This window comes from Manis javanica, chromosome 3 (genome assembly GCF_040802235.1).
Source record: "Manis javanica isolate MJ-LG chromosome 3, MJ_LKY, whole genome shotgun sequence".
Classification (NCBI taxonomy): Eukaryota; Metazoa; Chordata; class Mammalia; order Pholidota; family Manidae; genus Manis; species Manis javanica.
In genome coordinates, this window is record NC_133158.1 from 49,555,802 (window position 1) to 49,582,946 (window position 27,145).

Consider the following 27,145-nt stretch of genomic DNA (forward strand, 5'->3'; position numbering starts at 1 on the left):
AATAGTTGGAAACACCTTGGAAATTTATAGCATCCAATCACTGCATTTGACAGATGGGGAAACTGAGGCCTGGGATGACCAGCCGTCTTTCCCAAAGCCCTTCAGCCTGAATCAACAGGAGCAAAACCAAAACTCAAGGCTTTTGACTATTTCCTGTCTGGGCACCTTTCCCAAGCACAAAATGACAAGGGTCGCCTGCTGATTAAACCTCCAAGTCTCTCCCATAGATCCTGGGTCAGTCTGCACCCAGCTGTCCCTGCTCTGTTGGAAGCACGCTGCCCAGCTGCCTTTCACGTTGGCTGTGCTATCAGCTCTAGAGTCTCATTGCTGAGTAATGATGAAGTGACTCAGCCACTCCAAGATCCAAACCTCACTAAGCAGATAAATTTCCTGTGGCTGCAGTGACAAAGGCAGATTGCTTAAATCAACAATATTCTGGAGACCAAAAGTCTGAAATCAAGGTGTCAGCAGAACCATGCTTTCTCTAGGCTCCAGGGGAGAGTCCTTCCAGCATCTGGTGGCTGCCGGTAGTCACTGGTGTCCTGGGCTTGCCACCACATACTCCACCCTCTTCCTCCACCCCCACATGGCCTCTTCCCTCTGTGTCCGTCTGTCCCTGTGTCTTCTCCTCTTCTTATAAAGACACTAGTCATATTGGATTTGGGGCCCACCCAAATTGATAATGATCCATCTTAATTTAACTAATTACATCTGCAAAGACCCTATTTCCAAGTAAGGTCACATGCTCAGATTCTGCGTGGACATGAATTTGGGGGCACACTGTTTTAGATGCACACCCATGGCTAGCTCAGGCAGCTGCTCTGAGAGTAGAGATACTTGGTATGGGCACTGCTCTCCGTCACGCCTCTCCCTCGCCCACCTCCTACCAGCACTTGTATGAGCCCAGGCCCAGAAATTAGAGAGTTAATACTGGAAATAACTTAAAAAGCATCCAGCCCTTTGCTGAGGAGATGCTACTGCAAAGGAAGTGACAGAAGCGATAAAGCTCATTTGTATAGCATTTACGAGTTTATGAAACCTGCACAAACAGATGTGTTTCCATAGGTTGTGGGTGTGCATTATGACAGCAGTGAGCGTGTCACCCCCAAACTCATGGCTGCACAAGAAAATCACCTAGGGAGGCTTTAAAACACCAATGTCCAAACCCAACCCCAGAGGTTCTGATCCTGTTGGTCTGGGGTGGGACTTGGGCATTAGTAGTTTTTAAAGCTACCCGGCTGATTCTATTACATAGTCAAGGTTGAAGACCCACCCATCTAGCTTAACCCCTCAGTTTTCAGATGAAGACTTGAAGCAGACCAACCTTCAGTCACTCTTTTGCCCTCCATTTATTGCCACCTCCAAGCCTGTAAGCTGTTGATTCCCTGGATGGAATGTACTATTTCCTCTACATGGTACAAGGCCCCCAAGTTGTCAGAGCAAAGTCCCTGTGGCAGCCCAAAATATACAAAGAACTTATACACCTCAATACCAAAAACACAAATAACCTGATTTAAAAATGGGCAGAGTACCTGAGTAGGCATTTTTCCAAAGAAGTCATGCAGTTGCCTAACAGGTACATGAAAATCAGATGCTCCACACCACTAATAATCATCAGGGAAAGGCGGGTCAAAACCACAATGAGATACCATCTCACACCAGTCAGATTGGCCACTATCCAAAAGATAAGAAATAATAAACGGTGGCAGGGATGTGGAAGAATGCAAACCCTCCTACACTGCTGGTGGGAATGTAAATTGGTGCAGCCACTGTGGAAAGCAGTATGGAGGTTCCTCCCATATGCCCCAGTAAGTCCACTTCTAGGAATTTATCCAGAGAAAACAAAAACTCTGATTCAAAAAGATATATGTACCCCTAGTTTGTTACCACATTATTTACAATAGCCAAGATGTGGAAGCAACCAAAGTGTCCATCAGTAGGTGAATGGATAAAGATGTGGTACATATACACAATGGAACATTATTCAGCCATAAAAAAGAAAGAAATCCTGCCATTTCTGAAAATACAGATGGACCCAGAGGGTATTATGCTAAGTGAAATAAGCCAGGCAGAGAAAGACAAATACCATATGATTTCACTTCCATGTGGAATCTAAAAATGAAACAATACAAAATGAACAAAACAGAAATAGACTCACAGACTGAGAAGTGACTGTTTGTTACCAATGGGGAGGGCTTGGGTGAGTGGGTGAAACAGGTGAAGGGGATAAAGATCCACAAAATTTCAATCACAGTATAAATTAGACATGGGGATGGAGTACAGTATAGAGAATTTAGTCAATAGTTCTGAAACATCTTTCTATGTTGACATAGTAACTACAGTGGTTGGGTGAGGATTTAATCATGTATGTAACTGTTAAATCACTATGTTGTATACTTGAAATCAATATAATACTGTACATCAACTATACTTCCATAAATTTTTTTTAAAAAAACAACTAATAATACTCTTTTGGAACCACTGAGTCATTTATGAACTGCCACAAAAAAAAAAAAGACAAAATAGAAATTGAAATATTCTGAAATAAGACCAGTCCTGCTGCTGTCTCATAGGATTCTAGGAGCTTCTGAGGCCATTTTCTCCTCCCCTTGGCTCCGCACTCTGGAGACCCAGTGAGGAAAGGCACCACCACGACATGAGCAGCCTTCTCCACTCACGCAGCCTTGTCACAGATTTTTAAATCAAGAAGCAAAAACCTTGTCAAAATTACCTGTTTTCCTGTTCCCTCTTTTGGTCCACTCTGTTGGAAAAGTGTGTGCAAATGGTTAAGAAGACCACTGCATCTGCACATTTCAGACCCATGGGCACAGAGTAGGACCAGAAAGGGTCTGCAGGTTGGTGCTCCCACAGCTTGCAGACCGGTCTGGGGCCTCGGGCATCCCACCTTTCAAAACTCCCACACTAGGCAATTTATAGCTGTGGCTAAACTCAGTTTTTATGTCAGTTGTGTGGGCTTCTTAAAGGGCCTGCAGGGCACCAGAACATTCTTACATACCTGTGGGGTCTGCCACTCATCTCCATGCTTGCCGGGGAGCCTCCACCCCTTCCTTTCCCTCCCCTTCTCCTCCTCATCTCCTGCCCTTCAACTCCTCTTCTAGGAAAATCCAGTGTCTGTCTCCATTTTGGCTTGTTTTATCTCTGCACAGACAGATGTGGATAAATCTTCCTGGTCTGCTTTTTGTGATGTGAGGAACATGACTTCTGCTCTGATGAAAGGCTGTTGGGCCTGTGCTTCCTTTATTAAGGGTCACATTCAGAGAGCCAGCCCTCCAGGATGCCACAAAGAGCCAGAGAAGAGGTGGGCTTGGTGCCAGGTGAAGCTGGGCACTGAGTGGTAATAATACCGTTGCAATTAAGTCACAAAGCAGTTCCCTTTTTCTTCTTCTGAGGCAGCCACACAACTGAGCCTGGGACTAGATGACAGGCTGAGTGAGGACTGTGCACTCCTCAGAAGGACCTGTTGTCCAGACTGCTTGACGGCACTTTGACACAGTTGTACAGTGAAATGAAATGGGTGGGTTTGTTGACTGCTTGGCAGTTGATTCAGGAACAATTAAGGTTGTGGGACTCCGTCCCCATCCAGGGATGATGCCCAGACTCCAAGGCAGCAGGGACCTCATTCTCCCATCCTCTGACCCCAGAGTGTGCAGCCCCTCCAGCCTCTGGACAGACGCAGTCAGGGGGACACAGCGTGGGATGGAGATGGGACAGTGCCTCCTCCCTCTGCCCACCAGCCTCCTTCCAGGCCCAGACCCGAGAGAGCATGTGTCTCAGGGGGTGTGCTGACCCCAGGAGCTGAGGCTTGGGAGGAGAGGAAACAGGAATTGCAGATGCTGTAGCTTCTCAGGACCCAAGAACTTGCCTCTGTCATAAAATCCTGAGGCATCTCAGAGCCGCTGGGGGGTTGGGCTCCAGGGGAGAGGGCTGGGCTAGTGGCGCGGAGGAGGAGCAGGCTGAGGGGTGACCCAAGGCCTCTTTTCGGGCCCTGAAGTCTACTAAGGCAGGGGCCCCATGTCTGTTTTCAGGGCTATCAGGAGCGAGTGTGTTAGGGGAAGCGTGGCAAGGAGCTTCTCGTCCTTGCAGGCACTTCTGTGGCAGAACAGAAAGCCACAGGGCAGTGGGGAAGCCCTCTCCACAACATCCTTCAGCACATGGAAAGCTGAGCCTGACTGGTGTGGACCCCTGGAAGCCAGCTGAGACCAGCAGGACCACTCTGCCTCTGCGTGTCTGGCCCCGAGAAGCCGCCTTTGCCCCATGGCCTGCTGGACTGACACCGGGAAGGCTGGCCTGGGTTTGTACAAAGTCCCGGACCTGTATCTGCATGAGGCAGGCACCTGTCTGTCGCCCAGTCTGTCGCCCAGTTCCTGGGGGTTGGGGAGGTTCAAGGTCCTGCAAACTGGTAATCTCGTGCCCTATCCATTTTGACATAACCCCTACATGAAGAGCAAGTCCTGGAAAAACTAGTCCACACAGCCAGCTGCATTCCTTCTTTCAATAGAGAACTTTCGAACACACTGATTCCTACATGACTATGAGATATTGTTCCCATTTTCCAGATGAGAAGAGTGAGGCTCAGAGCAGGTAACATGGTCTTTCAGACATGTTAAAGACCCAGATTTAGGAACCTGTGATTTTTTTTTCAGTGTTTTAAACTTCACCATTGCATCACAGTTCCTTATAGGGTAGAGGCTAGTAATGTGCTTAACCTGTTCATACTTAACGCCAAAGAGCACAGATCAGGCAGCAAACAGAAACCTTAATGCTGTTTGAACACCCATCTGTAACAAACCAAGGAACACTGTAAGCAAGAGCTGTTCCCCTCCTTCTGGTATGATTATCCTGGCCCCTGAGGGGACCTGAAAGGCCTACTGGCTCCCCAAAGCTCTAGCAGATGTTGGTGATGAATATTGTAGTAGGAGGCTGGGGGTCCAGAAAGGGGCCCAACTCGGACTCACAGGTGCCTCCCAGAAAGACGGTGGGCAGGGGTCGGAGCCCAGCAGGTCGGCTGAGCCATGGGTAACCCCCCAGGCCAGTCACCAATGGCCACTGTCCTTGTCCGCTCACCCAGGGGCACATCAAGGAACCTGTTACAGAAGGGGGGCAGGAAGAGATGGGAGTGGGGGTGTCATCAGAAAACTGTCCTCTCCTCAAGAGGGTGGTTGGACAACTGAAATGTCCAGGAGCTGCGAGAGACCCTGGGCTAGGACACTGAGGGTGGTAGTCCCTGAAAGGGGAGAAATGGGCAGCAGGTTGAATAAGATTCCGATGGCAGCCCAGTCCCAGGCCTTCCTCCCTCACAGACAGCTTCTGCCCCCAAACCTGCATCTCCCTGCTTTTGAACACAATTTTCCCTGGACTGTGGCCTGACCCAGGAATGGCAGCCCCAGGTTCTCTCCCAGACCAAATGGTCTTATTCAAGGCAAGGATCATCACACACTCAGCTGGCACCCTCTGCAATGGGGACAATGACTGTGTCACAGCACAGGCTGTGCTGAGTCCCTGAGCACACAGGCAGGTGGCAGCAGGGTCTCCCGTCTCATCCCAGCAAAGGCACCAGTGCCTCGGGCTCAAGTCTCTCTGTGCGGGGCCCGCGAGCATGCAGCTGGTCACGCCCTGAAATACTGTGACATGATAATCCAAACTTTGAACATCTGAAGGGAAACCAGCCATACAGAGGAACATAGAATGCAGCCACTGTAGGGAAGAGAAGTCATTTCATAACAAATACCCATCCCTTAATTTATCCATTTCATGTATCAATATTTTGTGAATTATACCTTCTTAGGATGAGGCACACCTCATATAATAAAAAAAAGGCTGGGTTTTCCTTCTTTTTAAATAGGCCATCCTTTTAAAATTCTTCCAAAGCCTAGTTATGAAATACTGGAAATGGGGACAGAATGGCTGCCTAGAGTATTACTGGACCCCACTGGAGGGGGCACAAGAGGGAGCCCTGAGCCCCCCTGTGGAACGGGGAGGCGGAAGGAGAGCACATGTGCATGTATGTGATTGTGTGGTGTGTGAGTGCATGTGTCTGTGTGTCTTCATGCATGTGTGAGAGAGTGTGCGCATGCTTCTATCTGGGGTGTTTCAACACACATTCAGTTTCTGGGACGCGCCCGTAGACTAGACATTCCCTACTGAGGCCTCTGGTCTCTCACATTCCTTTCCTGGGCTCAAGTCTATCATTCGCCCCCTTTGCCATCCAGAAAATATAACTGTAGAACTCTCTTGCATTCTGTTGTATTCTGTTGTATTAGGTTGTATTCTGTTGCAACCTAAGTTTGGAGATTCTGTGTTCAGAAGTAAAGCTAATTTTCCCCAATTGTCAGGCGTCTCGGGCAACTACAAGTGAGAATGGAACCCTCTGGCTGGATCACCATCCTGCCATCAAGGATGCCTTCACTTTGAGGCAGCCCTATTGGCATTCTCTATGGTATGTCTTGAAGAACTAACACATTTTGTCTCAAAACCCACAGTGCAATAAAGACCTTAAGCCAGCCAAACAGTGCTGGAGTATTGCTCACCTTCCCACATATGAACAGCCTTTTAGGGGCCTGCGGGGGGTGGGATGGGGGGAGGCGGGGAAGGGCAAACTGCCAGGACATCTGCTTTCCTACAACTCTGCTCAAAAATGCAGCAGCTGCGGGGCCTCTTCTGCAGCCACCTGGACAGGGAGGGGCAGCTCACACGTGTCCTCTCGGACTCCCTTCAAGGCTCTGTTAAAATGTCTTTGTAGTTCACGATTCAGATACAGACTATCTCTAATTCAGATACCGGTGATCTCTGGTTGAAAGTTGCTCTTGTCATTCTAAAAGGAGCCCACGTCCACTCTTCCTTTTTTTTTCTTTAAAATCTAAGTGAGGAATGCAAAGTTAAAAAAAAATTAAAGATACTGGTTTCACATAAACATTTTTATAATTTGTTTAATTTTTAAGTTTATGTAGATCATTTTAACCTCTAGAAGTACAAAGTTCACCTCAGGGACAAATGGTAGTCTATTCATTTACCAGATTTAAATGTAATTTTATAAAACTAGCCTCAAAAATATGACTCCTAAACAGATGTGAAACATGAGTAATGGTGATATATGTTAGGTACAATCTCCAAAAAGACACAGTTAACAGAAAGCAGGGTTGGTCATCACTATGTAAAACTGTAGCATTCAGTAGGAGAGAACAGGAAGTGGCCACCATATTAAGGACTTTGTTTCTCTTCCTAGACATTTTTCACTAAATCCTAGAACAGTTACTGTTACTGCATTTTACTCTTTCCCAAGTGAACCGCCCATAGAGCAGATGTATCCTTTTTTTTTAATGAGCATCTTAGCATCAACCACATGCTACAAGCAGCTTTACAGGAGGGTTTCTGGAAGAGGAGTGGAAAGGTCAGAAGAACCCAGCCTGGCAGATCATGCTCAAACCCTGCGAGGTCTCGATGCATATCTGAACAGCCTCTCAGTCTGTCTTCCACACCTCAAGCTGAAGCCCAGCAGCCCAGCCCACACGCCGCTGCCGATGAGAAGCTGGCTGCCGGGATGTGGAGGGCAAGCCGCAGGCAAACCAGAAAATTTTTGAGTCGATAGTTTCCACTTCCTCCCCAACTTGACTATTTACCAGAACTGTCCTGGAGTAGCCACCATGAATTTAGTCTCTGGATTTTCCCTGGATGCCCTTGAAATGATCCCATAAAGGGCAGAGAGGCAACAAAAATCAGACTACCCCGCAGCACACCATCGCTGAAGAGCTGCAGCATTGGCTCTCAGAGGCAGTGGCCACTAGAAGGAATCCAGGTGTGCTTGAGTCTCGTTTCCCACAGGGCAGGGGGACTCTCCACCTTGCAGAGACACTGAGAGTCCTCATGAAGGCATGGTCTCCATGAGACGAGAGGGAGCAAGAGAAGGCGCCGGAAAGAAAGCTGGAATGGGAGACACAGACAGGCAGTCTCTTCAGTGGCCTGCCCTGGAACCAGAGGCCATGGCATCAGTGAGGTGGTGACAAGCAGGGTGGGGATCCTCGCCGGCTTTCGGTGCCCGTGGGTCCCTGCTGGACCCTGTAGGTCTGTGGAATCTGTAGGGCTCTGCCCCTGGGAAACCTGATCCCTGGCATAATGCCTAGCTCCTCAATGCTGAATCTTTTTGTTTTAGGTCCTCTACGGAGGATTGAGTCATTAGCAAGAGGTCCACTCGCCCGCTCTTTAAAATAAAGTAACGCAACGCCACATATGAATGGAATTGTATGTGGTGCAAATGAGTGTGTGAGACTGAAGATTTGGAAGATGCTCTTCAATGAGTTATCAATAGTTTGTGAAATATTAGATGATTTTCTTTCTTGCTTTTGTGTACTCTCTGACATTGATTTAAAGTATCAAAATAGGGATGTATCATTTTATAATTACAGAAACAGTATTTTCATTCTGAAAAATAACTGAGCTACTCTCTTAGAGGAGAAAAACAGGGTACCCCTGATAATGAAAGACAAATTTTTTAAAAATTGAAGGAGGAATTGAACCCAAATCCAATTTGCTTTAAAACTTAAAAGGCAAAAATACATGCCCTAAATAGCATGGGTGACAATATCAGTGAGTGTCAAAGATATAAATTAACATAAACTGGACAATTGGTGGAAATAACAACAAAGACTGGTATTATTCAGATACACAAAATGAGCTGACCAGTTACCAGGACCCGTATCATTTGGTGCTGAGTTGATCTCATTATGATACGGCATTAGCAAAACATGGGTGTCACAGTTATTGGAAGGAAACACAGAGAATGCACTCTTTTCATACTGAGAAAAAACAGAGTACACCCAGCTTCACTTCATTCTTTTTGCAACATCTGAGTACGCACGTTCAATCTCCTGGTCAGCTGGACATGTATTTGTGAACTCATCCCTAGCATAAGCATTGTTCAAGTATCGCCAGATGCCAGTCATTTCAGGAGGAAATTCAAAATCTCTGTATCTCTTTGCCACGATCTGAAAATCAAGAGGAAATAATCAGCGAAGAGAAAACCCATCAATGTAGGCAATTAGGTCAGACAATCCTGTCTTTTGAGGCGTGCAATATATTTTCAAGTCCTGATGTCAGCCCACATTTATGCAGGCTACTCCAACTTGCTCTTGGACTTTGCCTAAGGTATATATTGAATACGGGAAAGGTTATGCAGGCCCTGGACTCATGACAGTGACTCCATACAATCCTACCCATCAGGTGAGTACATACAGTCCTTGTGATCCACCGGCACAAATTTGCTGTGTACTCTGGTGAATTTCTCCTTGTGTTTCTGGCACTTTTGTCTTGGTGTGTTTCTCTGCTGTGTTATTTGGTGCCTAAAGATTCATGACAGATCTACAGTTTAGATTGTGCCAGGCTCTCTGTGAAGTGCCCTCTCCTCCCTACTTGCTGAGCCCCCCCCCTTCTGAGATCCCAAATAGCTGTGTATGTCATCCCTCCAGATTGTCACCATCCTGCCATGGAGATCATCTAGATTGAGGGTCTACCACACACACAGAGGATTGAGTCGTGACCAAAACGGACACCAGTCCTTATTCTCATGGGAGCTTGGGACAAGCAGCAGGGGAAACACAATGGTGCGTGATGTTCCCTTTGACTTGACGGATGCTGTTGCAGAATTCATCACATAGGAGGCTGTCTGCTGCTGGGGGCTACACCAGATTCCTAGGGCTGCCTTAACAAACCTCTACAATCTGATTGGCTTAGAACAACAGAAATTTATTTTCTCACAGTCCTGAAGGCCAGGAATTAAGAAGATGGAAGTGTCAGCAGGGCCTGAAGATGGAGGTGAAGGCTCTGGTGGAGGCTGTGCTCCAGGCCTCTCCCTTGGCCTCTGGTAGTCCCTTGGCTTGTGGCAGCCTAACTGTGATCTTCACCAGGTGTTTTCCATGTGTGCACCTGTGTCCAGATTTCCCTTTGTACAAGGATACCAGCCACATTGAATTGAAGGCCCATTCTATTCCAAATGACCTTTTAATTAATTAATCTTAATTAATTACACTGTGAAGACCCTATGTCCAAATAAGGTCACATTCTGAGTCGCTGGAGATTAGGATTGCAACATGCAAATTTTGGGGTACACCCAAAATTGGGATACACCTGGGGACCCAGGGCTACAAAGGCCAGTTCTTCTTTGTTGCCCCCTATTATTGGTCCCTGGGATGTCTGGATGAAGTGAGCACAGGACTTACCACCAATGAGAAGATCTTTGCAATCTAACTTCTCAGATTTTGGAGACCAGCAGCCATTGATGCAGCAAAATACGCTCATATAACACTCTTAAACTGTTTAACGTCTTTTTCTTGAATTCCACCTTCCTGATGTTAATGCTAAGAATTCTGTTTTCCTTTTGTCTGCATTTGCCTGGTTGATCTTTGCTTATATTTTTATGTTAACATTTCTGAGTAAACGTATTAAGTGTATGCCTCTAATAGAGGTGATCTTGTTTTTGTTATATTTTCTGAATTTAAGGCTAACTTTGTTTTCTGTCCTTCTGTGTATATTTATGCATTTGCATGTGTGTTTCCCTGTCTGGTAATTTAGAAGGCTTACAGTCTGTTTTAACTCTTCCAGTGGTTTCCTATATAACTTAAATAATAGGAATTCTGTATTTCTTGACCTACCAACTTCAGATGATACCTATCTAGTCCTGATAATGACACATGAGGAAATTGGCACAACTATACCTTTTTCCATTTCTTCTCCCTTATCCCTCTCCCATCGGTGGTACAAGCATTCACATTTATTATATTCTGACTGTGTCCTATAACTAGAATTCCCACTGTTGTTTAGTCTTAATTCTGGCTTTAGTCTTAAACAGGTTCTGTGTTTATCACCAGTCTCTTTATCACACATCTTCTCTGTTCCTGGATTCTCATTTTAATTATCATATTATTTTTTCATCACAGAGCAATTTTGTCTTTAAAAAAATGGCTCAGGAGAGCTTATTTTACTGAGACCAGAAGTCCAGATAAAAACAATTTACCTGGATATACTATTCTTACATCACATATATCCTTTCCCTTAATTCTCTACAACTATTAGACCACTGTTTTCTGGTTTTTAATGTTGTCATGGAGACATATGAAGCCAATCTGAATTTCTTCCCTATATAGGTGTCTTTACAAGTTATTATTAGCAGCTGTTATTTCCTCTGTCTAGACTCCCAAAGTGCTCCTTTTTATCCTCAAAGTTCAGTAATTTATCAAATGTGCCCTAGTGTATTGATTAGCCTGCGGCTATATTTTTCCAGTCATGGCATATTGTTCATACTGAAGGTTCAGGTCATCCTGCAGTTGAAATTCCTTTTCCCTTTGAGCCCTTCCCTGTCGTTGTCCTTTCCTGTCTTCTTGTCCCTGATTATGTACATCTGGGATCTCTCTACTCCCCTTTATCTCTGGCTCTTCTTTTGATTTTGGATGATTTCCTTGGGCCTGCCCTCCAAATTTCTGCAATATCTTTTTCTGCTTCTTGCTACTTCGAACTTTTATTTCTGCAATTATTTTATTTATCTTTAAGGATTTTTTTCTTGAGTTCTGCCCACCTGATTTTCATTTTCTTTATGATATTCCATTTTTTTTTTACATCTTGAGTCTTGTCTTTAAGCTTTTTCTCAAAAGATTCATGTTCTCTTTCATTTCTTTGAGGCTGTAGAGAAGTTTTGTCCAGAATGTTCTTTCATGGACTGGAACAATTCTTCATCAGATATGTATTCTCATCTGTCTTTTCCTCTCTTGTTCCTTCTCTTTATCCTTCTTCCCCTCTCTTTCTGATCATCTCTATTCACATAGGGGTCCCATTTGGATTCTTTCTGGTTAGTAGTTATCTTTCAATGTGGCAGATCTACTGGACCTACCATTTTTTAAAAATAGCAAGGAAAGTGAAGGGAAACAGGGAAGACGGTATCTCAGTTCGATATTTACCCTCACACGCTCTTTCACCAAACATGGCTCTCTACTCTACCTCAGGACACATTAAGGTCATGGTCAGGGTCAGGGCTAGGGTTAGGGTTAGAGCCTCCTCTATTCTGAGGCTCGCAGATTAAGCAGGAGTCACCATGGCTAAAATGAAGTTCAGGCAATTTACAGTCTCTCTCCTGACTGGCTCAAGGCTTCTTTCTTTCCTCTGTTCAGCAGCCACAAAGCAGAATGTCATCTCCCCTCTCTGTTCCTTTGCATTAAGGGACAGGTGGCAGAATACAGCCCTGTCTAGTTCCCCCTTCAACTCTACCTCCCCAGAGATCTCAGCTCAAAAGTCATCTCTGTAGGGATGTTTCCTGCTTCTCCAAGGCCTCCTCCATGCCCTCGTCCTCACAGAAGTATGGTCTGGGAATTTCAGGACTGTACTTTTACAGAGAGCTGCGCCTTGCCAAAAATATAGGGAAGCGTGTCTTCCCTGTGGCAGCTCTCACTGGATGAAATTTCTTAGTCTTTGAGGAAGTGATCTGTCCTTTTCTGGTTTTATGACAGATAAAGCTAATGCTCTATTTTTTCTTTTTTTTTTTTTTGGTTTCAGGAAGGGGAATAAATTATAAATTCCTTTCCTCTCTCATCTTTTACCATAAATTCCTTTAGACTGATTCTCATTTCCTTTCAGAAGTGCTCTATCCTGGAAGATTATTAAGCTATTCAGTATTTTGAGAGCTAAATGGCTTTGAAGATTTTGCTGTTAGGTCTTATATTGGAGCCATGGACTGCTTTATTTTACTCTCAGGATTACCCCTTCTACTGAAATTTAAAAGTCTTTTTTTATAAAAGCTAAAGAAGTAGCAACTGATGTTGCATTCCTGGGGTATTTCTCTCACTCTTCCCCAAACTCTATGTACTTCTGTGATCATACAGTAACCACAGGAATGACTAGAATACATTCACTAACGGGACTAAACCAGAACACAACTCCATCAATGCCTTGTTGGAAAAGCACTTCCAAATGCAGGAGGTCTTGGAAGGCTCGGCTTTCCTTCTCCTTTAGATGTCCAAGCACTGCAGAGTCATCGAAAAGAACATTGACTTGAGGGATCAGCAACATCTTAAAGGCCTGGATTTCAAGGTGGAACCCCTTGGGTCCAGGAAGACAGAAGAAAGAAGAAGAAGGGGACAAGGAGTGGGAGAGGAACAGGAAAGGAAGAAGAATGTCAGGATGAGCAAGGCAGGGCAAGGACATGAGTCACCACCCATGCAGGCTGGTGGCACACAAAAGCACCAATGTCATGGGTTATGGGGACTGATCGGTAGATTTCTAAATGCCAATTGAATGTGTGCTAGAACACAGGGTCCTTGGCTTGTATTTCCCTGTGTCTTCTCTCCCACCTCCCATCCTTATATGAAGGACCTAGCTCTGGAACCAGTAAGATTAATAATCAAGATGGCCCAGAACAAGGGTTGGGCTTCTTCCTGGGGCATCTGAGGCTACTGAGGGCCCAGGACATAGCAATAGTGATAATGATAATAACAATGAACACCTATAAGTGCTCTAAAGGCTGGGGGCACTACTGAGAGCTCAAGTGTGGGGCCATCTGCCTCCAAATCTCAGGGTCACCCCCAGAAGTTTCGATTTAGTGGTGAGGGGCTAGACCAGGGGATTTACATTTCTAAAAAGCTTTCTGAACAATTCTTATGCTTCCTGTTTGAGAACCACTGGTATAGGGAGCCTTTAAACCCTAATCATAAAGACTTGTGATGCTAATTTCATGGCCAATCATTTGGGAAGACACGATGCCAAATCTGGCATAGGCCCAGCCAAGGAGCTGTCGGCTGCTCTCTAGCTGTAAGGGGTCGAGGTCAAGAGCAAAGAAGACACGCCTCTGCCTTCTCCAGACAAGGTTCTGTTTCTGCTGCCAATTACCAGCAGTTGACTGAGCTCACACAGTAATACCCCAGATTCCACCATCTCTGAGCCCCAAGCACTAAATGCCAGTTATGATCAATGTAGCCTCTCAAGTTGCTTGCACATAACTTTTCCTTAGTCCATGTAAGTCAGACTTGAAAAGAGAAGCAGTAAAGATGGAAGGACCAGGACCAAGTTCCCAGATGCCACCTCTTGAGAATATTTGAAGAAGACCCACAACTGCTCATGGATCTTTAATAGGGTTTGGCCACTCAACCAGAAACAAGCCACACTTTGTAATTCACATGTCCACATGTGAGATTGTTGCAATGTCTGGCCAAAACACAAGTCAAAACAAAAGAAAACAAAGCCCCTTTGCTATATTCAGCACCTGTGGGAGGAGGCAGGACAAACCTTAATAATATGAAGCTTGGGTAAGAGGTTACAGTCGGCTAGCGTGAGCTCATCACCATCCAGGAACTTCCTTCCAGAAACAGTAACTTCCTCGGTGCTGTAGGTATCGATTTCATCTGGAAGAGGGCTATTCAAGTAATTATCCAGCTTCTTCAGAGCCTTTAACAGGTTCTTTTCATAAACTAAAACAGAATGGCAAACAAATGATGGAGATAAGCCACACAAATTAGTGTCCCCTTTCTCCAGATAAGAAAGAAGGAGTTTGTCTCCCTTCCTTCCAGACACAGCCATTCAACCCTGCAGAGCAGGAAAGGAAAGATGTGGATTTTCAAGATCTGAATAAAGCTCTCAGTCCTCCCTGGAAAATAATTCTGCTGTCTACACAGCACTGCCACTCCTAGAAGCAATCATTTATTCAAAGCTCTCAAAGGGAAGCCCACAAGGAGCTAAGTGCTGGCAGAAGCTTCATTTAAACTGATTCCCATGGTATAGCAGGGAACTCCTAGTGGTGATCATTGTCCCCTAAAAATGTCATTTTTCTGGGCTTCCAACTTCTAGAAGAAACCCACATACAGATTCAAAGTCGGAGGTACTTTTCTCCTTATTTCTGGACATAGGCCCCTACTCCCCATGAAATGAGTCGGAAGTCCCAGGATCTGGTAAGAAGTCACACCAGAGGCCAAGTGGAGGTCCACAATGAATACAGAAAACAGGACGGGAAGTACTCACTCTCATGTGTATCCTTCTTGGTGTTTTTTATAAATGCTGAGAATTTAGCAAACACATCATTTCCTGCAGAGTTTGATTCAGGGTGTTGGGTCCCCAGCTTAGGGTACCTGAAAAAATTAAAAATTGAAGTTTCCCAGATAAGCAATGTTGGAGTGAGGATAATACAACGAAGGAAATATGTCCTTCTCTGAATGGATATAAAAATAAAAACTTCCCCTTGAACATTTTCTTACTCTTTTCATCTCTAATTTTCAGAAGCCACAGTCTGGAGGGCAAGCACTTGACTGTTCTCACCCTGGACCACAGAGACCCACCCGGCTTAGCTCCCTCCCAGTAAAATGAAGGTGAAGGACTAGAACGTTCCTGCGCATCAGGCCCGGCACCCCGTGATGTCACGGGCAGGCACGCGCTCCTACCGTCCACAGGGGTACCCAAGGAAGGGCCAGCCCACGTGGTGGCCGCCCACCTCCTCCCCACTTCCTGCCGCCAAACCTTGACTGCCAAAATGCAGGTGCGGAGTAAAGAAATCCAGGCCACCCTAACTCAAGGTTTCTAATCTGGCTCTGTTTTCTGTGGCACACCACCGGTTCAGCTACGGAAGTAGGTCCATGGCCGCAAAAAACCAAACACCAAAGCCGAGGGCTTTCAAGTCGTCTGTGAAGTGGAAAAGTGACAGCTGAGCTGTGAGTGCCAGTTTGATGGGGCCTACCTTGGGGGAGCTAATTTCTCCTCTAAGAACTCCTCGATCTTGTTCACATCCATCTTGACTTCCCCATCAAAGGTCATAAATGGGGGGTTTGTTCCGGGAGCCAGGTTCTGCAGGTCGGCAGGTTTCCTGGGTGGGAGTGGAAAGCAGTACTGACACGCGGCCGCCGTGTTCGGATTTCCAAGGCTTAGCCGTGTCCTCCCCCGTTTAAGAGGAACAATCCCTGAGCTTTTCAAAGGAGAGTGTAAGGTTACCAAACGTCTTCCTGGCAATGAACATGTGGCCCTTTTTCTGGATACAGAGGTGAGCGTTCCCCAGTGTTACCAGCCAGCAGCTGCACTCGGATACCTTCTGAGAGGCTCACAGTGGGCTGGGAACTGGGAGGGCAGGTTCCTGAGGGCACCCGCACCAGCTGCTCCCCAATAACGGTTGACATGGTCCTATTATTACTGCTTAGCCCACACTCAAGCTTCAGTGCAGGGTCCTGGCAGAGGGTGGAGCTGCCCTGATATCACCCACAGGTCCCTGCAGTGTGTGTGTGTGTGGGTGGGTAGGTGGAGGGAGGGAGGGAATTGAGTACAGCTACTTCAATAATGCAGAAACCTTGTTGTACCTTTTCAGGTCCACTGTTGTCACATTAAATATAACTCCCTTTAGCCAGAGAATCATAAAGAGACGCTGAGAAAATGGGCAGTTTCCAATACTCTCACCATCACAACCAGCCTACAAGTAGAAAGAGAAATCTGTCAGAGCCAGTCTCACGAAGTAAATGCCAGATTCCATAATGCAAGTCACTGCAAAATTTGTGTTAATGGTCATGATACTGTAACTCTCCTTCTGAGGCCTTTTTGCTCAGTCCCTGTAACCTCTGTGGAGGTGGGTGTGAGGGAGGAGAGAACGCACACACACCTAGCACTGACTTTCTTCCTTCCCACCTCTCACCACTTCCTGCCACGCTGGGCCTCTGAGCAGCAGTTCACCGTGGGAGGCGTGGCAAGAGGGAACTCCCTCTATCAGCACTGGGAAAGGAGAGAGACGGGCTCTTTTCCGCTCTGTTCCATGATCACCTCTCTCTCAGGATGACCATGCCTCCAAACGGACCAGCAGACTCTCCCACCAAGACACCACGTGACAGTTTCTGCTATGCTCCTCTGCAGAGTGAGAGAGGTGAACTCTGTGTGCTCTAAAACCCTGAACACCATAAAATGGTTTATGCCCCTGCATCTGATTCATGGGCCAGTAGAGAGATGGGGAACATTTGTACCCAGAAAGAAGATTATTAGTTGGCATCAAGGGTGGAAGGATATGAGGTCATCCTGCTGACCCAAAGCAGGTCACATGCACATGCACACATCTCTTAACACAGGCATAGAAGCATACTGAAGGTACATCCTCCTCCTCGTGGGCTGCTGCCCAAGGAGGTGGGCTGGTGTTGGGGAAGACAAGTGTATGGGGGCCTCACTTCCTGGGAAATGGAGTGGGGGAACCAAAGCTAACAGAGGAAGTGCCAAAACTCTTTTTCCTCTTCCCATCTTCCTCCAGTCCACACACCTCTGACAAGGTTACAGTGCTGATAGATGCTCCTGGAGAGGAAGGAGGCGGCTGGGCCATGCTCTCCAGACTGTAGGCATCACAGTTAGCCAGACTTCAGGGACAAAACAGCCTTATTTAATCCACAAAGTCCACTTCTGCCATGTGGAGCTAAAAGAAAGTTGAGAGGAATGCACTGTGTCTGCAACCAGAACAACAGAGGTACACAAGGCAGAAAGTGAGCTACTGCTCTGGGAATTGAAAAAAGCAGAAAATTGAGCCCTCAAGACAATAGACAACTTAAGGAGTACTTCAGAGAGGTGTTTCTCTAGCATAAGTGTCCTTAAGCCACCGGGAGAGGCTGCTAATAACAGAATGTCCCTACAGATTAAAAGGGTAAGAGACCCACAATCCAAACTTTAAAGGACTTTATCAGCTGCTTCACTAAAGACAAAATCCAAAAGGCCAATAAGCACATGAAAAACGGCTTTACATCATTAGCCAGCAGGGCAGAGATACCTCTGCACAAACTCCAGAATGGCTAAAATGAAAAGTGTGACTATACCAAGTGTGGACAAGAATGCAGAACAACTGAATTCCCATTCCCTGCTGGTCAGAGCACAAATTGGTCTGACTACTTTGGAAACTGTTGAGCAGTTATCCACCAAAGCTCATAAACCCCATGGCACAGCAATTCCACTCCCAAAAGAAAGGAGTGCCTACAGGCACAAAAGACACTGAAAAGAATGTTCTCAGTAGCTTTAGTATGATAGCCCAAACCTGGAACAACGCAGATACCATCAAGAGGAGAATAAGTAAATAAGTTGTAGCATATCCATATGTTAGGTTGGTACAACACAACGGGAAAAGAATGAGCTATGACTGTAAGACACAGATGAATCACTCATGCATAATGTTAACTCAAAAGAGTCCTGTGTAGTTCAGTGTAGGTGAAGTTCAGACACAGGCAAACCTCTCTATGTGATGGAAGTCAGAATAACAGCTGCCCCTGGAAGCTGGGTGTTGTCTGGGAAGGATGGGAGGGAGCCTTCTGGGTGGTGGAAACGTTCCCTTATCTCGAACTGGGTGGTGGCTACACAGGTAAATTCAACTGGCAAAGTCTTAAGGTTTGGGTACCTTAAATGCACGTTTTACTTCAATACAAAAGAGAAAGGAAGTCAAGGTAAGTAAAAATATTAATTCTTGCTTGCTGCCCAGGATTCCTCTAAAATCGTGGTGCTTTCTGAAGCATTGCAGGTCTGGGCAGAGTTAAGCCAAGGAAAAGAGGGAAGGGGGAGATGAAAGTGCAGGGACACCAAGCCACATATTTGGGCCAGTCCTGACTTGTTCCGCAGCTTTTAAACCTCTTATTTTCATAGTAGTTACATTAAGCACAGTAAAATCTAAGATAAGTTCTGCAGAGTGAAGCAATTGTTCTCTTTCCCTTTCTCCCCTGCCTCTCTAACCTTGATAATCCTGTTAAAACTCATTCTGAGTGCAGCAAAATCCCAGCTGAGCCCGAGCGCGCTTTGCGGTGGCCGGGTGTCCTGATCAAGCGCACCTTGACAAAGAGCTCTGTGTCTGGGACCCGCCGCTCTGCAGCCAGCCGCTTTCTGCCGCCCGCGGCATCGGGAGAATAATTACACTGCTCAGGTCTCACTGCCTTGCTCCGGGTGTCTAACTCTCTCCAACTCAAGCTCTTGTTTTCCCATGAAACTGTTCTTTGGCCATTTCCTGAATCCTGGCAGCTACTTCTTTAGGAGAGCTAAAGAGGTTAGGATTAATGCAAATATATATATATTATTTTTAAATAAAACCCGCCTTTGTCATCCAACTTTGTCAAAGCTTAAACTTAACCGGCTCCTTCCGGGAACTGCACATAGGGGAGAAACATGTGGTGGAGGGTGGGAAGCTGGTCAATACGGCCACGGGGCCCTCAGCTCAGAAGATAGCGATGAAAGTGGCTACTGTACATTTCCCCCCATGTGGCCTCAAAGTCGAACCCTTCTAACCCAGCCTGGCCAGTGGACTGAGGCTCTTAGCACTGAGAAGAATCAGCCAGCTGCTACCACTGCCAATAAAACACGATTTCCATACCCAGGGTTGCCTCATCTTAAATTGCTCTGAAAAAAAATCTTTTCTGTCTCATTCTGCTGTAAATGAGGGGGTTACGGGAACATGGTGGGAGTGACTGGGATGCCGAGCTGCCTAATTTTATTACTTTAATGTGCTTCAGTGCTAGGACGTGCCAGTAAAAATAAAGGCAAAGATATGCCATCTCCGCAGCCCATTATTGAGCAATACTGGGAGACTATCACCTCGGTCACATTCATTAACCGGACAAGATGAGAGGATAAATTCATACTTACTAGGAGTGAATAGCTGACACCATCGCCATAATTGGGACATTTTCTGGTATGAAGTTTTATTTTCCATTGCTGATCATTCTCCCAGGCTAATTACCCTCTGAGCTAAAATTTCTCAGCAGAGTTCTCAGCCTACGGGGGAAATTTTTGTATGTACACATTTCTGATAAAATCAGATTAAGCAGTTTGAGAGATGAGAGCATCTTTTGTTGCCACTAAAGATCCAGGCACTTGAATAACCCAGAATTGGATGTCTGCCTTTCAAATTCAACTTTTCTGAGTGCCAGTGATGATAATTCTCAAAAGGAAAACATGAATGCCCCTAACATGTTCCGAGAAATCCGTCTGCAACTGAGACCAGCTGCAGCCCTTGAAAACGACGGTGATTCTGCTGGGTGCTGGCCCGCGCCCACCTCCCCTCGCAGAGGCCCTCAGAGCCCGAGGCATAAGTGCCCAAAGGTTCCTACAGAGCCCCTCCCTCCACCTCTTTGCACACCTACTCAGAATGGTGGGGAATTTTTTTTTCCTCTCACTGCTTTTTTGCTTCAGGCAAATGACCTTTCCAGTGCTGAGCTGGATAAGGCGTGTCACCCACACTTCCACCTTCCACTTCGAGGGGCCAAGTGGATGCCTCGACCTCACAATGGGGTGATGGCCCCGTCCCATTCAAGTTAATTTGGTGGCCCCGCAGCTCTCCACCCTCCTCTTCCCCCTGAGCAGGCCACGTACCCACCACCTTGATTCCTCACCTTCATGGCTCTACCTACTTTCCAGACAATTCTATGTGGGCCCAAATGGTAAACTCATCCTATAAAATAAGCACCTTTCCTATGCTGCTCAAATGTAATGAAAAACAAGTTGAGGGGTGGAGGGAACTTAAAGGAAGAGATAATGAATTGGTAATATTCTAATTCTCCCCTTTCTGGGGACAATATCCGGCTTCCAACCCAGGAGGTGGGATGTGCACCCTATGTGCAGGGAGTATTCCAGTCACTGCAGAAAACCAGGAGGGAATTGAAACAAACAGCTCATTTGGCTCCATCATAGGGATGTGGAGAAAACCCATGCATAATGATGGGCTACTCTGTTTCCAACATTCCAGAGGAACTTCAGCTGAATAAAAACAGTAGCTGACCAGAGGACGCAAGACTCAGAAGATAGAGTTTGAGGTGGGCGGCCAAGGGCAGCCACCAAAACCAGTTCTCCTCCGAGAAGAACAATGTGGTCTAAAGGACGCGCCAGGACTACTCTCTTCTGGTGCCAGCTGACCCAGCAGGAGGCTGGGTGCCTCACAGCCAGGGAGAAAGAGTTCGAGACAGCCAGATGGGAGATGACTCCCTCCCTCCAACTCCCACCTACGATTTCCCTGAATTCTTCCTGTGTCCTTTGCCAAAAGCACGATGGCCTCACACGCTTGGGAGCTGGCGGTCAGACACACGCTGTGTGGCCAAATACAATGATCTTGGGCTTGTGGCTCAACAGCCAGCCTCCCAGGTTCCGTTGTGTCCACGCTTGACTTGTCCTCGGAGGCCAGTGCTCCCTTCCCCGTCACACCCATGTTTTTGCTTGTGCAACTGACTCCAGCCTTTGATGAGCACCTCTCACGGTATGTGAGCGCCTGAGGGGTACTGACCATCAGCACACAGCACGTGGCATAGCTAGTGCTTGAGGAACAGAGATGTGGGAGCAGTGGCTGCACCATGCCACCCAGCCTGCACCCACCACGTCTCTGTGACAAGGCCTGTCTTTTGGAGAAGGTCAGGGCTGGGGAAGTTGTCCCATCCCAGGGAGAAGGCCTTGTGGGAATGGTGGGGAACGCTCTTATGGATCTTTTTCTTGCTCCCATGTGAAAGCAGATGCTACAGCTGGAGTCTCACTAACCCTAAGATGACCAGTGTCTGGAGGCAGGGACCCACCTTCACTCCCCTGGGGTGCACCCACAGGCCGTAGCAGAGCTCCCGGGGTACAGAAAGCACTCAAAAAAGGACTGGAGGCCCAAATCCAGCTCCTTCCAGGTACCTGGAGCCTGATCCTCTTCAGAACATGCCTCCAGCCCCACCCTGCTCTTTCTTTCCTGGGCCAGCACCCAGGAAACTTTTCCTTTCAAAAGCTCAGAAATTCTCACCCGAGACGTCACCCACAGAGACTGACATCTAACCGGAGGGACGAGAACAGAAGGTGGATGAGAGAGAGGCAGATGGAGAGAGAAAAGCCCTGAGTGTGGGCAGTAAAGTCCTCCCCAAGCCTCTTGATCTATTTTTTGACTTAAAGTGAAATATTTAAATAGATATCAGACTTCCTGATTTTGAGTAATTCTGTACACTTATAAAAATGTACAATTCTTTCCATTTGCCCAGTAAAGTTTCCATTTTGAGCACATCAGGTCTGCCTTGGGTAACATGGTCAAGGGGAAGGGATGTAGGCCCTACAGCCAGGAAGGGCCAGTGTGAACTTTGGCCCCACTCCTCATTAATGATATGGATGGGACAATGCATTTGTTCTGCCCACCCTCAGTTTCTCCATTTTAAAAATAGGGATAAAGATATCTACACTTTGCAGGATCTTGGTGTAATACATTTGAGTCTCCTGGGCACCCAATAAATGCAGCTATTATTGTCATTATCATCATCAACCTCATCATCATTACTCTTCCAAACTGGAGCACAGCAGAACAGACAATTATGGAATTTAGGGTACTTTTTAACAAGGTTCAATTAGTGTGATTTTCATGCCAAGCTGTATAGTCCTTAAAGAGCCACAGATTTTTTTTCCCCAAAAGTAACGCCCCCTATATCTATTCCAAGTGAAAATTAACAACTGAAGTCATTTTCTTAATTGCAAAAGCAAACAGATCTTCAGCCAGGAGACAAAACAGCAGGGCCCTGGCCTGGCATTTGTGCCTGGGAGTTGCCCCCGCCTCTTGGGGAAAGGTCCAGAAGGAAGAGCATCTGGAGAGCCATGAGCACCTTGACAATGGCATAGCTACCTTGTCTTAGAACACATTCTACATGATGAACCAGACCTCTGATAACCCAAATAGTCAGGTACAGAGATCTTGGAACTGCTTTCTTTTCAAGAAATGACACCAAAGGCCTCTGCTTGTAAAAGTTAAGAGGCTAATCTCCTTTCTGACCTTTGCAGTTGGCACTGAGGGAGCCAGAGCAGTCGCTGGCTGTCTTTTGTCCACTGTCACCCAGGGGAGAGTGAATTCCATGCAGTGGGAGAATCCCATAGCAGGCTTGGAAGTTCAATAGGCTGGAATTGCGGTCCACATGAAGAAAGGTTATTACAGCCAAGTAGGAGAGAGAATAAACTAGCCCATCCTTTCCTGATTGAACAAGAATACTTTTGAAGGAAATGTCCTCCAAAATCAGCAATTTCTAAGGTGATTTTTCAAAACTGATAACAGTGAGCACTCATTGAATACCTGCCCTGATTTCAAGTCTGGTCCTAAGCCATCTGTGGCCATTATCAATTTAATTCTCTCAAACACCCCTCAGATGTCCTATCACTACTCCCATATGACAGATGAGGAAACTGAGGCTCAGAGAAGCTAAGTAACCTGTCCCAAGACACAGACAAGTTTAGGTGAATAAAGGTTTCTCAAACTGGATCCAGTTAATGGTCCCGGCATCTTTCAAGATAGGCAAGATGGAAACCAGATTCTTACCCTTTACCGGAACAGCAGTCTATCTCCCAGCCCGGTGCCTCCTCTTTGAAATCATTCTTGTCCAGGTCTCAGAGCTCCCCACCCCCATCTCTGTAGCAACTCTCTTCTGGGTCTCTGAACCTAGGATTTTAGCCCTTCTGATCTTTCCTGTATCCTAGACTGTATTAAGTCAGATAAAATACCATTTTCCTTAGATTTTTCTGCTGGAATGTTATTCAAGTGCAAGTTCAAATTACATTACTCTGAAGTTGTGACCAGCAAAATACCTGAACTTCTAGTGCAGCTCCTTCCTCAGTTAAAATGTAAGGATAACAGTACCTTCCCCTCCTCCAGGCTGGGTGAGAATTAATTAGATGTTATAGGTGAAACACAAAGAACAATGCTTGATATTTGGAAACTCCCACAATCTGTTGTACCCTCCTTCCTTCCTTCCTCCTTCTTTGCCCTCCATTCCTTTCCTCTCCTCTTTTACTTCTTCCTTCCCTCACCTGTCCTTTTCCCAGCAACTCATCTCCTTCCTTTTTATGAGACTGAGTGAAGCCATAAAGGGTAGCTATCAGCTCTATCAACTCAAATGTGAACCCACTAGGAAAGTGCCTACTTTACCACCCCAGGAGGAATGAGGAAGATTCTTCTCCTTGCCCGGCAACAGTCCAGCCAATGAGAGACTGCCGCAAGTCAGCCAATGGAAAGCTGTCACCACCCTGCACGCACACTTCCTCCCACAGACTTCCGTTGTTGTAAGCAGCCCCTCCCAACTTCCTCCTCTTTTCTATAAAGTAATGTTCCTCTTCTCTGATCTCTAAACTTGTCCATGGTTTTGACATAGCTTGTATATCCTGAATTGAAATCCCTCTGCCATTCCTGAATAAACCCATTTTGATGGTAAAATAACTTTTATTTTCAAGGTTGTTGCTTTTGAACATATGCCACTCAAGCCAGATACTCTCTTCAAATGCTGTTCTCTTCAGGCCAGCTCTTCAGGCCAATCCCATGTCACCTTCCTAGAATGGCTCTTGTCTATCCCCTACCAGTTGATTCCTACTTTAAGGTGGGTGGGCAAGTTCTCCCCTCTCTATCCCTTTCTGTGCTGTCTGGTCAGCACTTGTTTTTCCCTTTTCTGAATTCTGCTCACATTACAGCCAACTCTGCCTGGTTCTGCCCCAAAGTGTTTACTAATTGTTTGTTGCTGTTTACATTCCTCCAGGGTAGACCAAGTTGGCCTTCTGTACACAGCAGGTGATTAACTGTCCCCTGAAGTGCCTGTGCCATGTTCACTTTCTACCCACCCCCTGACAGCGTCCATGGCACAGGGCCAGGCCCAGAGAAGTCACTCCATAAAAACTGGCGTCATGGAGCAAATGGCTACTGTCCTCAAACATTCTAGGAGACTCCTGATTGGCTGGAGTTCCTCTGAAGAGAGTGAAACTGCACCTTCTCTCTGAGAACACATGCAGGCCCAGCAGCGCTACCAGCCTTACCTGTCCCCAGGTATCTCCCTAGCCTGCCTGTCATGTTGCTCTTTTCCCCACCCACCCAAAATGACAGTGTCTTGGGGACCAACTCATCCTGGTTTGCAGAGGACTGTCCTGATTTTAAAACTAGAAATCCCAGGGGGCAGAGCCAGGATGGCAGCGTGAGTAGAGCAGTGGAAATCTCCTCCCAAAAACACATAGAGCTATGAAAATATAACAAAGAAAAATCTTCCTAAAATAGAGACCACAGGACACAGGACAACATTCAGACCACATCCACACCTGCAAGAACCCAGCGCCTTGCAAAGGGGGTAAGATACAAGCCCCAGCCCAGAGGGACCCAAGCGCCCCTCCCCCCGGCTCCCGGCGGGTGGAAAGAAACTGGAGCGGTTTTTCATTGGCGAGTGCCTTTTGGAAGCCTTAAAGGGATGGGCCCCCGTTGCTAGGGAGGCAGGGTGGCGGGACCGGTGAGCAGGTGCCTGGGACCGGCGCCGGAGGACAAAGAATATCCCACGTTTCTCCCTGCGGGACCGGCGGGCAGGTGCCTGAGACCGGCGCCTGAGGACGGAGGAAATCACGCGTTTTTCCCCTTTTTTTTTTCTCTTTTTGGCGAGCGCTTTTTGGAAGCCTTAAAGGGACAGGGACCCCGGTGCTAGGGAGGCAGGGTGGCGGGACTGGTGAGAGGGTGCCTGGGACCGGCGCCTGAGGACAAAGAATATCCCACGTTTTTCCCTGCGGGACTGGGGGGCGGGTGCCTGAGACCGGCACTTGAGGACAGAGGAAATCACGCGTTTTTCCCCTTTTTTTTTTCTCTTTTTTGCGAGTGCTTTTTGGAAGCCTAAAAGGGACAGGGACCCCGGTGCTAGGGAGGCAGGGCGGCGGGACTGGTGAGTGGGTGCCTGGGACCGGCACCTGAGGACAAAGAATATCGTGTGTTTTTCCCTGTGGGACCGGTGGGCGGGTGCCTGAGACCGGCACCTGAGGACGGAGGAAATCGCGCGTTTTTCCCCTTTTTTTCTCTCTTTTTGGCGAGTGCTTTTTGGAAGCCTTAAAGGGACAGGGACCCCGGTGCTAGGGAGGCAGGGCGGCGGGACTGGTGAGCGGGTGCCTGGGACCAGCGCCTGAGGACAAAGAATATCGAGCGTTCCTTCCCTGTGGGACCGGTGGGTGGGTGCTTTTTGGAAGCCTTGAAAGGACAGGGACCCTGGTGCTAGGGAGACAGGGCAGCAGGACCAGTGAGCAGGTGCCTGGGACTGGCACCTGAGGACAAAAAAAAAAAAAAAATCACGTGTTTTTTCCTTTTTTTTTCTTTCTGTTCCCTCTCTCATTGTTGCTGTTGTTGTTTTGGTTTGGAGAGTGCTTTTTGGAAGTCTTAAAGGGGCAGGACAGGTCACTTAGACCAGAGGCAGGGTATCTGGGGAACTCTGGGCACTCTAACCCCCTGGGCAGCAGGGAGCACAGAGGCCCCTTACGGAGATAAATAGCCCCCCGGCCGCTCCCCCTCCAACGGGGCTCCACCATTTTGGAGGAACAACCCCAGCCAGGCTAAGCCCACAGCAACAGCGGAGATAAACCCCAAAGCAACTGGGCAGGAAGCAGAAGCCCTCTCTGCACACAGCTGCCCAGCACAAGCCACTAGAGGTCGCTATTCTCCCAGGAAAAGGCCACAAACCAACAAGAAGGGAAGCTCTTCCAGCGGTCACTGGTACCAGCTCTGCAAACTATCTCTATCACCATGAAAAGGCAAAACTACAGGCAGACAAAGATCACAGAGACAACACCTGAGAGGGAGACAGACCTAACTAGTCCTCCTGAAAAAGAATTCAAAATAAAAATCATGAACATGCTGACAGAGATGCAGAGAAAAATGCAAGAGCAATGGGATGAGATGCAGAGAAAAATGCAAGAGCAGTGGGATGAGATGCAGAGAAAAATGCAAGAGCAGTGGGATGAAGTCCGGAAGGAGATCACAGAGGTCAGGAAGGAGATCACAGAAGTGAAACAATCCCTGGAAGGATTTATAAGCAGAATGGATAAGATGCAAGAGGCCATTGAAGGAATAGAAGCCAGAGAACAGGAATGTATAGAAGCTGACATAGAGAGAGATAAAAGGATCTCCAGGAATGAAACAACACTAAGAGAAATATGTGACCAATACAAATGGAATAATATTCGTATTATAGGGATACCAGAAGAAGAAGAGGAAAAGGGATAGAAAGTCTCTTTGAAGAAATAATTGCTGAAAACTTCCCCAAACTGGGGGAGGAAATAATCGAACAGACCATGGAATTGCACAGAACTCCTAACAGAAAGGATCCAAGGAGGACAACACCAAGACACATAGTAATTAAAATGGCAAGGATCAAGGACAAGGAAAGAGTTTTAAAGGCAG

The 27,145-nt window shown here is 46.8% G+C and overlaps 1 protein-coding gene across 3 annotated transcripts in view; it reads right to left on the reverse strand.

Moving 5' to 3' along the window:
- Positions 1–27,145, reverse strand: part of CLIC6 (chloride intracellular channel 6) — a 67,663-nt gene that overhangs the window by 12,431 nt on the left and 28,087 nt on the right. The window contains exons 2-7 of one of the 3 annotated variants that reach the window (XM_037014807.2): positions 16,326–16,435; positions 15,716–15,841; positions 15,007–15,113; positions 14,278–14,459; positions 8,873–8,999; positions 6,579–6,877 (exon numbers count right to left, since the gene is read on the reverse strand). In XM_037014807.2, the coding sequence (XP_036870702.2) occupies positions 6,828–6,877; positions 8,873–8,999; positions 14,278–14,459; positions 15,007–15,113; positions 15,716–15,841; positions 16,326–16,435 (702 nt within the window). In that variant the 3' untranslated portion in view covers positions 6,579–6,827. Of the gene's footprint in view, positions 1–6,578; positions 6,878–6,920; positions 9,000–14,277; positions 14,460–15,006; positions 15,114–15,715; positions 15,842–16,325; positions 16,436–27,145 lie in introns of those variants that run through there. The other 2 variants (XM_037014806.2, XM_037014808.2) reach the window with 2 other exon arrangements.